This window comes from Poecilia reticulata, linkage group LG11 (genome assembly GCF_000633615.1).
Source record: "Poecilia reticulata strain Guanapo linkage group LG11, Guppy_female_1.0+MT, whole genome shotgun sequence".
In the NCBI taxonomy this organism is placed as follows: Eukaryota; Metazoa; Chordata; class Actinopteri; order Cyprinodontiformes; family Poeciliidae; genus Poecilia; species Poecilia reticulata.
In genome coordinates, this window is record NC_024341.1 from 18,074,386 (window position 1) to 18,089,534 (window position 15,149).

Consider the following 15,149-nt stretch of genomic DNA (forward strand, 5'->3'; position numbering starts at 1 on the left):
GTACGATCTGTGGAAGAGGTTTCGATCTAAAATGTTCTTTAAATATTCACATGAGAACTCACACAGGTGAGAAGCCTTTCTCATGTGTGTCCTGTGGAAAACATTTYACTCAGAAAAGTAGTCTAAATTTTCACATAAGAAGTCGCACATGTCAGACTTCTCGTCAAAGCCACGTGCCAACTAGCATGTCTAAGAGACGTTTCCCTTGTGTGTCCTGTGAAAAAACGTTCAACAAAAGATCGGAGGTCACACGTCACATGAGGTCTCACACGGGTGAAAGGCCTTTCGCTTGTACGACRTGTGGAAAAGGTTTCAGTGTAAAAATGGCTCTAAAACATCACTTAAGTGTTCACACAGGTGAGAAGCCTTTCCCCTGTACGATCTGTGGAAAAAGTTTCAGACAAAAATATAAATTAACTTGTCACATTAGAGATCATAATGGTGAGAAGCCTTTCACATGGTCTGTGGAAATGCTTTTGCGAGAAGGTATTTGTTGAACCACGATAAGGTGTAACCATGTAATATTTTCATGCATTGGGGTCCTGATTAACTCGCAGCCTAGAAGCTGGAATAACTGAATAATAATCACAATTAAGTTCATAACCTCTTTTTTWAAATTTTTTAAGTAAATGAGAAGAATGTAATATTTTCTAGAAACTTCCTATTCTAAAGRATTAAAAACTGAAATATAAATAAGCAGTATGTCTTAACTGAAGAATAAAGGTGTATGAAATTGTGGACAAGAATTTTGTTATCTGCTTTGTCTTTTCAAACTTCCAGTCGGTCATGTCAAATAGCCACGTTCTGGTTCTGCTGGAGGTTTCTTTATGTCTCCACTGTTGCCACATGCATGCTAGATGTGAGGGTTTACTKGAAAGTYGACTGAATACTGCAGTGTAATCTGCTGGGATTCCTTTGAAATAGAAAACTTTCTAATCTAATTTGAATAATAAAGTGAACTTGATACATTGTTTGATAATTAGGATTCATTTGAACGTGTGATTGAAWTGACTTTTTTCTCTGAAGTGTCGATTTGTTGTAAATTGTTGCAAATGTAAATAAACTGAATTGGATTAAACTGAATTGTCTCTTATTTAGAAAGTGTAAAGTSTTAATATATTWAAAATTTTTGTGACTACGTGATATTTTGGGTTACATTGTTGGTAGTATGGGGACCATGCACTTTTAGAAACGAGTCAAGTGATTTAAATAATTATTTTTCTGTAAATTAACAGTGCAGTGTTTGTCTGCTGAAAAACAACTCATAACATCGTGTCATACATGAAGTGAAGGTGCGGTTCGCTACACAATCCATAAAAAGCCGTTTCCACTCGTCTTGGTTAAGTTTATATTTTTTAGCTAAAGTTAGACGGATCCTTTATAAGTGCAGTCAAAATTCAAAGCGGAACTAAACTACGTTACGGTTTCTTCCGTAGCGTGTTCGTGTGACACACGGAAAATCCAAAATGTCCAAAACAACATGAGCAGCGTTAGCTTTCCTTCAGCTCTAGGGAACGTGAAAACGAGGAAGGTGTGTGAGCTCAATATGTGAGTGTTTGTGGTAAAAATGTCTTCAGTTCAGCTTCAGGACGAGCAGCTAAATCCTTCTAAAGAAAAGTCTTCAGAGTTTGAAGAAATTATCGTCAAGTCCGAGGAAGAGACGGATGGTCAGAGTGGACTGCTGGATTTAACCCGGACTCCTCTGATCACCTCACAACAAACAGGCATGAAACACCAGCGACAATRACGTTTTACTAAGGGGTTAATTGTTGTGTTAAGATGATTGTGTTTCCGTATCTGTTGCGCTTCTATACAGTATTTTACGACTGATATCGAGCTGGATTAAAGGGCTATTCCACCGACTTTCTGTTTGTAGGAACCTTATATAAAAGAAGCATAGCTGGAAAATTACAATACATGGATAGATCATTTAAATTTTAAGAAACCACAAAAATTAATCTTTTTTTATATTTGTTTAAAATCTTCTATGGAAGTTTTGGGATTAAATTGTACAATTACGGTATCCAGCTTGAAAATTTTATCAGTCTGACAGCTCAAACCTGAAGAGAAATATTGTACACTGATGTGGGGTGTTGTTGTTTCCACAAAGTTTTATATCTAATAATAAGAAAAATAGATCAAAGCGAACATTACTAGTACTTTAATGTCATTTTGTTGTGGAAATTTGATGCTGAACTACTGAAGTTATCATTTTTAGCTAACGTTAGTAAGAGCCAGCTTGCGGATGTATTGACGAAATTAAACTGAGAAAATAATCTTCAGATGCACTAATGAGTTAATGTGACTTTAGTTATATTTTACTTACTTTTTTAAAGATTTTTTTTGCCTTTCTTTCTCTTTCTCAAGACGATTTTCAGGGGGAGAAGGTTTTTAATGACCAACAGCAGTGTATCCAGGAGTCGACCTCAGGTTTAGGCCAGAAGGAACTGGAACGTCCACAAATAAAAGGGGAGTGTAAGGAACTAGTACATCTCCAGATAAAAGAGGAGCAAGGACAACCAGMAGATCTTCAAATAAAAGAAGACCAGGGCGATCTAGAACATTTTCTGATTAAAAAAGAACAGGAGGAAATACAACATCTGCAAATCAAAGAGGACGAGGAGGAAATACTRTGTGTGCAGATAAAAGAGGAAGAGAAAGAACTTCATCCTGGCTTTGTGGGACAAGATGGAAAACAGCTTCTGCTGAAAGAGCAGACTGACACCTTAAYGGCAACGCTGAYTAACAAGGAAAAATACTGCAGTRAACCAGAACCAAMCAGGGYCCAGCTCAACTCCTGTGATCTTCCTGAAGCTGAGAACCAGAACCAGGAAGGAAGAAATCCAGAGGATTCAGAATCAACAAGAGCACAATTACCAAAACAAAATAGAAGACTTCAGAAAACCAGAGAGCACAGAAACAATGTTGACAATGCAAAACGAAAAAGTCTTAAAAATATATCTTTAGGTAAGAGCAGGTATTTTTGTAAAACGTGTAATGAAACATTTTTTCATAACAGCACGTTTATTAGACATCTGAGAACTCATACAGGTGAGAAGCCCTTTTCATGTACAACCTGTGGAAAATGTTACAGGCAAAAGGGTCATTTAACTGATCACATGAGAACTCACACAGGCGAGAAACCCTTTGTGTGTAGCATTTGCGGAAAAAGCTTCAGTCAAAAGAGCCATTTAACGATTCACATGAGAATTCATGCAGATGAGAAACCTTTCTCCTGTGTGATCTGTGGAAAGAATTTTAGCCAGAAGGGTCAATTAGCTTATCACAACAGAAGCCACACAGGTGAGAAGCCGTTTTCGTGTATTGTTTGTGGAAAATGTTTTGGTCAAAAAAGTAGTTTAACTTATCATATGAGRAGTCACACAGGTGAGAAACCTTTTTCGTGCATAAATTGCGGAAAGAGTTTTAGTTTGAAAGGCAATTTAATATATCACACAAAAAATCACGCATGTGAAAAGTCGTTCCACTGTGTCACTTGTGGAAAAAATTTCTGTAAGATGGAAAACTTTACAACTCATCTGAAAATTCACACAGGTGAGATGCCTTTTTCATGTATCACCTGCGGAAAATCCTTCAGCCAAAAAAAGAGTTTTAATACTCACCTAAGGACTCACACAGGTGAGAAACCTTTCACATGTAAAATCTGTGGGAAAAGTTATATTCAAAAAAGTAGCTTAACGTATCACATGAGAATACACTCGMTCGAGAAACCATTTTCATGTAGTACTTGTGGAAAAAGTTTCWGTAAAAAAGATGTATTCAAATCTCATTTGAGAAGCCACACAGGTGAGAAGCCTTTCTTGTGTAACACATGTGGAAAACAGTTTACTCGCAAAAGTTTTTTAACAGTTCACCTAAGGGTTCACACTGGGGAGAAGCCTTTCACGTGTTCTATCTGTGAAAAATGTTTCACTCGGAAAAGTTTTTTAACAGTTCACATGAGAACCCACACAGGCGAGAAGCCTTTCTCATGTTCGTCCTGTGGAAATACTTTCAGGCAAAGAGCCCATTTGATTTGTCACATGCGAACCCATACAGATGAGAAGATGTAATTTGGTGAATGCTTTGAAGCATCAAGGAGCTTGGGCACTTTTTTAGAAACTGAAGTAAGCGAAAAGTAAAAAAGCTTCATATTTAAAAACAAATATTGCAAAAATGCCTTCAGAAATGTGTCTAAACTTTYTTGAACATGTAACATCTCTAATAATGTATCACGCTTGCAGTTTTTAATAAATTAAAGATGTTTTTTGGAGCAAAACATACAATTTTCTATATTTTCGTAAGCATGACATTGATTTCCACTGTTATGCGGATGACACCCAGTTCTATGTTTCCAGTAAGCCCGCCTCCAACCTCCCACCGTCTTCGCTTACTGACTGCTTGACTGAAATAAAATCCTGGTTCTCCTCAAAYCTGCTTAAGCTTAACAGTGABAAAACAGAGGTTCTTCTCATTGGTACTAAATCTACTCTGGCCAAAATCWAAARCTTCAGTCTTGTAATTGATAACTGTCCCGTTTATCCCTCCCCTCAGGTAAAGAGTCTGGGTGTCATCCTTGACAGCACTCTGTCTTTCCAGTCTCACATTAATAACATTACCCGCTCGGCTTATTTTCACCTACGCAACATCAATCCCCTCCGCCCCTCCCTTACTCCCCATTCCACTGCCATTCTTGTTCACTGTCTTGTGACATCACGCTTTGACTATTGCAACTCCCTTCTGTTTGGTCTCACCCAGAAATCTCTTCATAAGCTCCAATTGGTCCAGAATTCAGCTGCCCGTATCATTACCAAAACCCCATCCATGCACCACATCACTCCTGTCCTGCAAAGACTCCATTGGCTGCCCACCAAGTTCTGCATAGATTACAAAATTCTTCTGTACACTTTCAAGGCCCTTTACAATCTCTCCCCACCATATCTTTCAAATCTTATTCATATTGCCATTCCCTCTCGCTCCCTCAGATCATCCTCCTCTATCCATTTCACTGTCCCCTCTGCCCGTCTCACCACCATGGGGAGCAGAGCTTTCAGTCGCTCTGCTCCCCAACTATGGAACTCATTACCACCATACCTTAGAAACATAAAGTCATTATCAAATTTTAAAACCAAACTCAAAACACACCTTTTTAGATCTGCCTTTTCCATATGACACAATTGGTTTGCCTGATTTTACATAGATTTTATATAGATACATTGTTTTGTTTTATTTATTTCTATCTATTTTTAATTGTTATATTTTATTTGTTTCTGTCACTATTTTTTACTCTTGTACGGTGTCCTTGAGTGCCAGAAAGGCGCCTTTGAAATAAAAAAATGTATTATGTGTTTTGTCTCTGTTTCTATTCCTCTCCAGAAAGCAAATAAAATGGACCCTCAGTATTTGTGGAGGTTAGGGACCAMAGCTGCCTGCCATTAGATTTAGAAAGCAGAAACAAATCCAGTCTACCACATTCACAAGTACAAGATCACACATTAGTTCTAATGTAGGAAAATTAAAATATGTATGAAAAATCGATATTTAAAAGGTTCTTATCCTGCTTGGTGCAAATGTCAAGACATAATGTACTAATTATGTGCAAACCAGGTACATGTTACACCATTGTAGGACGTCTGGCATGACTATAAAGTCRAGACAAAGCACAATGAGTGAGAACTGGGTCAAGATGCAGCATCACATGATGCTGCTTGAAGAGATTATTTGGATTCCTGAACCTTCCTCGTAAGAGTGACTGGACCGGATAGGAGTCTGTTGTCTGTGAATAATGTGCTAATAAAAATAAAGTGTTGGCCAAACTGAAGCAAAATTTTAAAAAAGTATTTTCTAAAAATTTACCTAAGTGCCTAACATTTGATAAATATTCATTTTAATATTAAATTCTGGTATCTGACAATAAGTCTATTTAAAGAAATGACATAACTACAAAACAAGATTCAGGCATAAGAAATTCTTTATCAAATCAAAACCTGTCAATACAAAAAAATATAASACTAATATGTACAGTAGGTAGTGTATACATGTTAGAACAAGGTTTATGGTGTTTGCTGTGTCTTCTTGATCTTGTTTATTTTATTTTATTTTCCCAAAAGCTCATTCAGGTGAATGTAGTTATTTATTACCTCCTCTGCATATTTCTGGGGTCTTTTGGAAAACGTGTAATACCGTCTTTCTCCAGCAGATGGCAGTAATGCAGCCTATTGGATTTCAGCTATCGGAGAATGACATACTTCCTGTGCGTCACGTAATAACACAATGGAAGCTAATGGAGCTGCTAGCCAGTTTTGTTTACATTTTGAGCTGAGTAAATGACTACCTGGAGAAACAATGTCTTCGCTTTCATCTCAGAGAGAGTTCACCAACGAGCCTTCACCTCCTGCTGAAGAAACATTAACAGACATTAAAGAAATCATAGTAAAATCCGAGGAAGAGATCGAGGCCAGCTTGGATTTCAGCGAAAAAACCCAACTACCCGTAAAACGTTCAGGTATGAAGGTCCAGGCGTGGTAATGTCATTTTACCGATAAGATCACGTGTCTGAATGTTGTTTGATGCCGTTTAAATGTCATTTTAAAGCTATAGAGAACATYCAATTACATAAGCTGAGGTTATACRAACTCAAAGATGAAGTATTTCACATTTTTGGYGTTTCTTTTTATAGTATGATTATTCGGTACTGTAAGGAGGGTCTTTCCACGGGAGTTTTTGAAAGAGGGAAGCTAAAGAGCWGCCAAACTACCCGATCGTTTGTCTCTGTAAATTAGCTGCGCCTATACACTGTGTATTATGGTATCAGTACTGTTGYGTGCTGCTGTTGCATCTGTGACCTTCAGGTTTTGTGACTTCAGAAGGCAATAAAATACATGTTGGCGAATAATGCAAAATCCTCCGAACAACAATTGAATTAGGAGAGATCCTTGAGCTTTTTTATGCTCAAAATATTTCAAAGAAATACACATCTAGAAATTAGGGATATGAATTGGCATAGAGGGAAACTAACAAACATAAAACATCTTTTTATAAATATCTGCATAWTAAAATATATATTGTCTACAATATGTAAATATTTCAGTSTTCTCTAAATCTGTTTAAAGARGACRAATKCAGACATTTTTTGTACTTCTATCAGAAACTTCTTTAAAATGGTTGTTTTAATATATTACCTTTTTAGGTATTACAAAGTAAACCTGTATCATTGCTTGTATTATACCTTAAGTATAATTTAAGTTTTAAGTTTGGAAAAGCTCAATTAACTCTTGTATGATTGGAGGAGAGATTTGTGGAGCTCTGGTTCATCCAAACCTCTCCAGTTTAACTACTGATTGTGTTGATTGCTTTAAAAAATGATCTCTTTTTAAATTCTTGCATTTTAGTGAACAGACATCATTTTTGTTGTCCCAAAAGATCTTAAAAAAAGAGTAAAATTTTGTCTGAGATTTTGTACATTTTAGCAACATTTGCAGATAAAAGGTGCATTTTGCTGTTGTTTTTCTGCCTTGTTTAAACCACAGCATCTATTTCCATCTCCACACCAGCCTCTGCAGCAGCACACTGAGTGAAAAGCAGAATTTGCTCTTCATTTGGAGCTCTCTACGTCAAGAAAGCAGACCAAAGTGGATCCAGTGAGGGTTAGAGGAAGGAGTTTGGCTCAGAAAACGTTTTGCAATAGGGAAATACTTTTAACATGGGAAGTGAGAATAAGGGCAAAGGACGAGATTTTCCAAAATGAGCAACAGAATGCTTACTTGTAAAGGTTTAAGTGAAACAAATTGACAATTTAAAGAAAGAGAAAAGTGAAGCAATGACATGATGCAGAAGCAGCTGTGCATCCAGTCATAACATAATATGCAGTCCATGTTTTTATTTTTAGAAGATTTTCTCTTTTTGTGGATTTCCGCTGCTCAGTATCATAAAGTTGGATTATTTTAGGTTTGAATTTAGTTGGTATTAAATCGCTTGTTTGGGGATAAGTTGGACAATTAATCAGTTTCATGTCATTTTTCATGTCTGTTTGCTTTTCTAGACGTCCAACATCACGATGTTAAGAAGGAGGAGGATTTTTCTGACCAGGAGGAACCAGAGCCTCTGACAATGAAAGAAGAACAGAGTGAGCCACAACATCTGCAGATAAAAGAGGAAGAGAATGAACTCAGCATCGGTCCGGATGAAGAACAGCCTGTGGTGAAGAAGCAGGAGATGAAAACCTTTCCTGCGTCTCCTGCCGGTGTAGAAATAAGCTGCAGTGAACCCGAACCAATCGGGGAGCAACTCGTCTCTCAGGACGGCTGTGATGCTGAGAACCGAAATCAGGAAGAAAGCAATGATGAAGACACAGAAATAAGCAGCGATGAAGAATCGAAACTAATTAAGAGACGTCCGAAAACCAGACGGTATGGGAACAATTCTGACAAATTAAAACAAAAAGAGAAGAAGAAAAGTCACAAGGATAAAAGTCTGTATTCATGTACGGTGTGCGATAAATTGTTCTCTCAAAAGACTCACTTGATCTACCACACGAGAACGCACACAGGTGAGAAGCCTTTCTCATGCAAGTTTTGTGGAAAGTGTTTCAGTCGAGAAAGTATTGTGAACAACCACCTGAGAATCCACACAGGCGAAAAGCCCTTCTCGTGTCTGACCTGTGGAAAAAGTTTCACTCTCAAACATAAGTTAACGGATCACATGAGAATTCACACAGGTGAGAAACCTTTTCCGTGCAACGCCTGTGATAAATCTTTTAACCTGAAAAGCAATCTGAAGCAGCACATGAGAATCCACACGGGCGAGAAGCCCTTCTCGTGTGTGACCTGCGGTAAAAGTTTCAGTCAAAGAAGTCAAGTGACGCTTCACATGAGAAGTCACACGGGCGACCGACCTTTCTCGTGCGCGACCTGTGGGAAAAGTTACAGCCACAAAGGTCACCTRACTGATCACATGAGAACTCACACGGGTGAGAAGCCATTTTCATGTCTGACATGTGGAAAGAGTTACAGTCAGAAAGGCCATTTGACAGTTCACATGCGAATCCACACAGGTGAGAGGCCGTTTCCGTGTAGCACATGTGGAAAAACCTTCAGTCGAAGAAGTCGTCTAAAAAAACACGCGAGAATTCACACAAGATAGGAGGAGTCCTGTGTGACCTGTGGGAAGCGTCTCAGTGTAAGGAGCCAAGAAGCATTTTTTACATCTCCTCACATATTTCTTCTAATTTTGCTTTTTGGTTCTTTAATGTTTCAGATTGTAGCATCCGTGTCTGAACAATGTTCACTTGAGCTGATGGTTAATAACACATCTCTAATGAATGTGTCTTCAGGACAATTTTGTGTTGTATACACTCATAGAGCTGCACGGAAAAAATTAAAACTACTGTTTGCTCACACACACACACATAGGTTCACTTTAGAGTGACATTAGGTCATACTAAACAAATTCAAGCATATCTAAATAAACACCAGCTTAAACTTCTCTCCTACTAAAGTTTAACATGAATGGAACGGCAACTACGGAGCAAAATTGGGGCCATGAAGTTTGTTCAAAAGAAAAAAAAATGTAACTAAAATTTGAAACCGAAATTCCTCTGATATCACATGAAGAATTTTAGGTTTTGGTAGCAAATACCTTTTTTGTCAATTTAAACTAAATTTAAATGTATTTCAACTAAAATCTGGAATGAAATCTTTGTTTTTAAAGGAAAACAAGAATAAAAATGCTTTCTATTTATGATAAATAATAACTTTGGTCACATACTATWTGTGACCTTTACATGAGAAACTTTAGCTTACTACTTTAATTTGTTTTTACAGCGTAAATTTAACAACAAACTTTATGTTTGTGATATTTTTTTTGTTCAACAAGAAATGTGATTAAATATTTGAGAGGTTCTAACAAATACCAGATATGTACTTTCTGCAAATTACCAGTACTTTTATTAACGTTACCCTAAAATTTTAAAGAAATCTTCTAAACAAATGWTCATTTTATCAAGTATCCTCCACTACATATGCACTGTTTATCTTAAATAATCGAGTGTTTCTTCCAGTTCCATCATTTTTCCTAAATTTCTAAATATTTCCATGTTATTAGTTTTACTCCATGATTTATAAGCAACCAGATAGTTAATTTAAATTCAATTGGTTAAAAGTTGTATTATCTTATAATCTGAAGCTAATTTTTTCAGGCCTACGGTTTGGATTAAAATCTACTTTTAATCTGCTTTAAACACAGAGTGCCTCACAAACTAAGCAGTAATATTTATTCTGCTTTCAAAAATATTTACATATTTGGACTAGTACACTATTTTGAAGAGAAAGGTAGTTTATCAATAAGTAAATAAAACTTTGTTTAGAACCTTATAGATCACTAAGTGCTGAACACAAAAAAAACTAAACATTAAACATAGCAAATCACATGATATGAGTTTTTAAGATGGTCGGCTCTGTGTCTCGTTAAAACTGTGAGCACATCGGTTTATGGTGATATTTTTATGTTAAAATGACATGCACATATTGACAAAGGTATTGGTTCGCACTGCTACTAACAGTTAGCCTTGTCACTGAGCACAAGACTCAGCGAATCCACTGGTTCCCACTTTGCAAAGTCAGCAAACTTAAACTGGCTGTGACCTCATGAAGAGTTCAGAGGTAAACGTGTAAAAGTTTGTAATTATGTCTCATTTTCCATCTTGGTTGTTAAATGCAAAAAAAGTTGATGACATTGTTATGTTTATGTAACTTTGCTTTACAGTATGTTACAAAACAACCACAGCACTGTACTGGAGTCCAGTTGTATTTGTAGGGTTTTATTTATGAAATATAAAAATAAATACTAAAAATCATTGCTTTGTGTTATTTGGTTGTTCATAAGAAACTGTATATTTATATAAGCTTACAGTTTTTTATGACATTTTCCAACRTGTTGTTTGCAGTAAACTGAAAGAGCCATGAAAAGCAATCAGCATATTGCAGGTGGATGTGAGTTCAGACAATTTATTTCAGGCTGTTTTGAAACTGTAAAATAAAATAGATTACCAGTAGTCGGTAATGAATAGTGGATTGTTGCAGAAAAGTATTGGTTTTTCAGTTTTAAAGTTATGGTGTATTTATTTCAGGAAAGCATAGACCTAAAAATGAGGATGACTTATCCTGCCAAATTTGACAATAGATGACATAACTAAATAAGTGTAGAAATTATTTATTTATTTATTTATTTATTAATTATTTTGGCAGGGTATGTCCTCCGTATTAAAATGGCTTTTGGCATAGACATGCTGTAAAGCCATTGTGATACACGATTCATCCATAGAGTGGCAATAATTCGCAAAAATAGAAGAGGAAGAAGAAGTAGAAGAAGAAGAATCCTCCAACTGAGATGCTAACGGTGTTAGCTTATCTTYGTCTGGTGTCATTTTGAGTCCCGTTGTGGTGTCTGAGCTGAATTTATGGGTATCTATAATCACAATGTCTTCWCCAACGTGTAAGGAAGAGCTTAGTGACGATGAATTAACTCCTGTCGAACAAACATTTACGGAACTTAAGGAAATAATTGTAAAGTCCGAGGAAGAGATCGACGGTGAGCGCAGACTGCTGGATGTCAACCGGATACCCCAGATAATCGTTCACCAAATAGGTATGAAACACCAGGAGTGCAAAATTTAACCTGATGAGAGGATTTACAGATGCTTGATGCGGTTTGCAGTTAATTTCCGAAGTTAACGTATTACAGAGCAGTCACGTAAGTTTTCTGGTGTTATCCGTTTCATTTCGTCCAACCCATTTCTTGTTTACGAGGTTTTGCCTTTTCTTAAGTCAATCTACAAATCGTTTTTCATTTGYGGTCAAGCAAGCCAACGGGTCGCCCTGGGCCGAAATTAAGCGCCGCTCATATATGGTGTATTACGGCGTTAGAGCTCTTGGGCAGGTGTTTGCGATCTGTTGGCTATTAACATCTGTAAGAGAGGMGTCTTACGTTTCATTTGGTTCATATGAATTTAATAAAAATTCTAATATTTTTCTCAGAATTCAAACTTTTTTTATAGACTGTCAGATTTTCTTTCTTTCTTTTTTTTCCTTCTCACCAAAAGGTCAAATCCTCCATAAATATGAAATAAAATTCAGGTGTAACAGCATGTAGGTTCACACTAACATATAAAAACTATTAAAATATATCAAATGTAAACAAAAACAAACATTAAAAATACACTGTGCAGTAACTATGAGATTATAACCTAAAAAATATCGTGCAACTATGCAAGAAATGTGCAACTGCGTAGGTTTAATTATGTAATGGTTATGGTTATTATGTAATTATGTTCTTAATAATGTAATGGTTATTTGTAATTGTGCATTAACAGGCATCATGATTAACTTTGCTTWGTTGCACTGATCTTACCTGGTTGCATTTCAGGAGAAGTGGCTGACAGAGCCAGAGAGTTGAGCTACTGTTTGCATTCACTGAGTTGTAAACAGTGAATGTTTGACGTTATGTTGATACAGCTGCCAGCGGTTTGCTGCCGAGTTATTAAATGAAGCATAACCTGTATCTCCGCTGTCKGCTCAGCTCTACAGATTATGGGAACACAACATTCCCAAAGTATTGTGCAGGGTTTTTTTTTTTTAAGTGTTTTTAGTTTTCTTGGATAATAAGCAATTTTTTTTCTGTTTGCTTCTTCAGATTCGCAGCATTATGTTGAGAAGAAGGAGGTTCTTGTTGGCCGGCAACTTGGGAACCAGGAGAGGAGCTTCACATTGGACCAGGAGGAACCAGAACCCTTGCAGATCAAAGAAGAGCAGGATGAGCTGGAACATCTAGAGACTAAAGAGGAAGAGGATGAAGTCTGCATCAGTCATGATGAAGCACGATTTGAGCTGAAGCAGGAGACTGAGACCGTTATGGTGACTCTTTGTAATGAGGAAAAATACCAGATTGGACCAGAACCAAAGTGGAACCAGRTCATCTCTCAGGATCCTTCTGGAATTGAGATCCAGCATCAGGAAGGAAGCAGTGATGAAGACTCAGAATCAGAGACAGATGAAAAAGAGCAAATGCAAAACAAGAGATGCCAACATAATAACAATGCGTGTTCTTGTGAAATTGGTGCCGAATTTACTCCTCACAATAGTCTTTTGTCTCAAAGCATGGAAAATCACACAGAGGAAAAGCCTTTCGCATGTGTGACATGTGGAAAAAGTTTTTCTCAAAAAAGTTTTTTGACCAACCATGAGAGGGTCCACACCGGTGAAAGGCCTTTCTCGTGTTCAATTTGTGGAAAAGGTTTTACTCAAAAAATTCATTTAACTCATCACTCCRCTACTCACACAGATGAGAAGCCTTTCTCATGCTTGACCTGTGAGAAAACATTTAGGTTCAAAAGCAGTTTGAAYATACACGTCAGAATCCACACAGGTGAGAAGCCGTTTCCATGTATGACCTGTGGAAAAAGCTTTAATCAGAAAGGTAATTTGATTTATCACATGAGAATTCACACAGGTGAGATGCCGTTCTCGTGTAGCATTTGTGGAAAGGGTTTCACTCAAAGAAGTCAGTTACAACTACACATGAGAAGTCACACAGGTGAAAAGCCTTTCTCCTGTGTGACCTGTGGAAAAAGTTATAGTCAAAAAGGAAATTTAACTTGTCACATGAGAACTCACACAGGAGAGAAGCCCTTTCCATGTCTGACCTGTGGAAAGAGTTTCACTATCAAAAGTCTTTTAAACAAGCACCTCCGAACTCACACAGGCGAAAGGCCTTTCTCCTGTGTGACCTGTGGTAAAAGTTTCCTTCAAAAGACTCACTTAACGGATCACCTGAGGATTCACACAGGTGACAGGCCTTTTTTGTGTATGACTTGTGGAAAAGGGTTCCTTCAAAGAACTCATTTAACAGATCACATGAGGATTCACACTGGTGAGAAGCCTTTCTCATGCAACACTTGTCATAAAACGTTTAGCCTAAAAAGTAATTTGAATTTACACATGAAAAKTCACACAGAATAGAAGTCTTCCAAAACACGTTCAACCAAAACTGGAAAGATCTGTTATAAAACACACAAATTTGCACATACATATGCAAAGTTATGTCAACATCTCACCATCCCAGCCTAGACTGTTAGGGAAAAGTCTAAAGCTGACTTGGATTGGATAGACTGTTCCCCTTATAATTTCCAGTCCAGTGTTTATATACATATGAAGCTGTTACAATTGAATGTTTAAAGCATTTTTGTAAAGTTATAACAACTGAATATGTTGAATTTATGTTTTTGAAGTTACTTGTCCACCTTCTAAGCTAGGTCTTGTAGTGCATGTAGTAGGAGTTGAGTACACTGCTTTCAGCTGATAATATTCAGGTTTGTTTAGGAAAACTCGATTGTCTTTTTGTTTTATTTCCCAGACACAAATTGAAAGTCCAGTGTAGAGTCAGAGTGCAAAGGGACAGAACGACCCTGACAGAGCCGAGAATCTTTGACCAATCAAGTCTACAAACAAGTTTAATCTACCTGTGCAAAATTTGGTTGCATTGGTTGAAATCTTTCCACCAGATGGTTTCTTGAGTAACTTCAACAAGATGAMGTTTTGGAGTGGTATAGCCAAACTSTGGACTGAAATCCAATTCGGATACYGTGTGTCGGATGATCCTAAACATGCTGTTGAAAAGCCTCCGACATTGCAGAATTAAAATGTTTCCCCAGCGTAAAGTGGGCCGAAATTCTTCAGGGGTGAAATTAAACTTAAACACTAATTTCCAGTTATAATGAACGGTTGTGACATGTATGACTCCACTRATTTTATTTTTATTTGTTAAGTACCATGAGRTGTGTTGTGAATTGGAATTGGAATATATGAACTGATTTTAATTACATTGATTTACTTTTTCTTTTAATAAAATAATCATTTAAAATGTGCTTTTCAYAGTGTAATAAGGYTACCKTATTMCAGTATTACAATTTTGCTGATAATTTGAAGTCAATAAAGTTTTACTAAAGCGCAAAAACAAAAGTAACTATGTCTATATACTTATATTTCAAATCTGTGTATGTTGGGAACAAAGATAAACAATTTCAATTCCCTTGTTTGTGCGTGGAAACATGACCAATAAAGCTGATTTTATTTCTCATAGTAAGCTACTTTTTTTTT

General features: G+C 36.8%; 4 protein-coding genes across 4 annotated transcripts in view; all 4 read left to right on the forward strand.

Annotated features, from left to right (window-relative positions):
• Positions 1–1,433: 1,433 nt before the first annotated feature.
• Positions 1,434–5,172, forward strand: LOC103472594 (gastrula zinc finger protein XlCGF57.1-like). Its single transcript, XM_008422348.2, has 2 exons — positions 1,434–1,724; positions 2,368–5,172. The coding sequence occupies exons 1-2, from the start codon at positions 1,568–1,570 to the stop codon at positions 4,071–4,073; spliced, it is 1,863 nt and encodes a 620-aa protein (XP_008420570.1). The 5' UTR covers positions 1,434–1,567; the 3' UTR covers positions 4,074–5,172.
• Positions 5,173–6,231: 1,059 nt separating this feature from the next.
• On the forward strand, positions 6,232–10,853 carry LOC103472595 (oocyte zinc finger protein XlCOF6.1-like). Its single transcript, XM_008422349.2, has 2 exons — positions 6,232–6,505; positions 8,042–10,853. Exons 1-2 carry the CDS (start codon positions 6,346–6,348, stop codon positions 9,139–9,141), a joined length of 1,260 nt encoding a protein of 419 aa, XP_008420571.1. The 5' UTR covers positions 6,232–6,345; the 3' UTR covers positions 9,142–10,853.
• Positions 10,854–11,352: 499 nt separating this feature from the next.
• LOC103472596 (zinc finger protein OZF-like) lies at positions 11,353–15,131 on the forward strand. Its single transcript, XM_008422350.1, has 2 exons — positions 11,353–11,643; positions 12,688–15,131. The coding sequence occupies exons 1-2, from the start codon at positions 11,475–11,477 to the stop codon at positions 14,010–14,012; spliced, it is 1,494 nt and encodes a 497-aa protein (XP_008420572.1). The 5' UTR covers positions 11,353–11,474; the 3' UTR covers positions 14,013–15,131.
• LOC103472592 (gastrula zinc finger protein XlCGF26.1-like) overlaps positions 14,693–15,149 on the forward strand; it is a 4,602-nt gene continuing 4,145 nt past the window's right edge. Inside the window, exon 1 of the mRNA XM_008422345.2 lies at positions 14,693–14,731. Coding sequence (XP_008420567.2) covers positions 14,693–14,731 — 39 coding nt within the window. The remainder of the gene's footprint in view (positions 14,732–15,149) is intronic.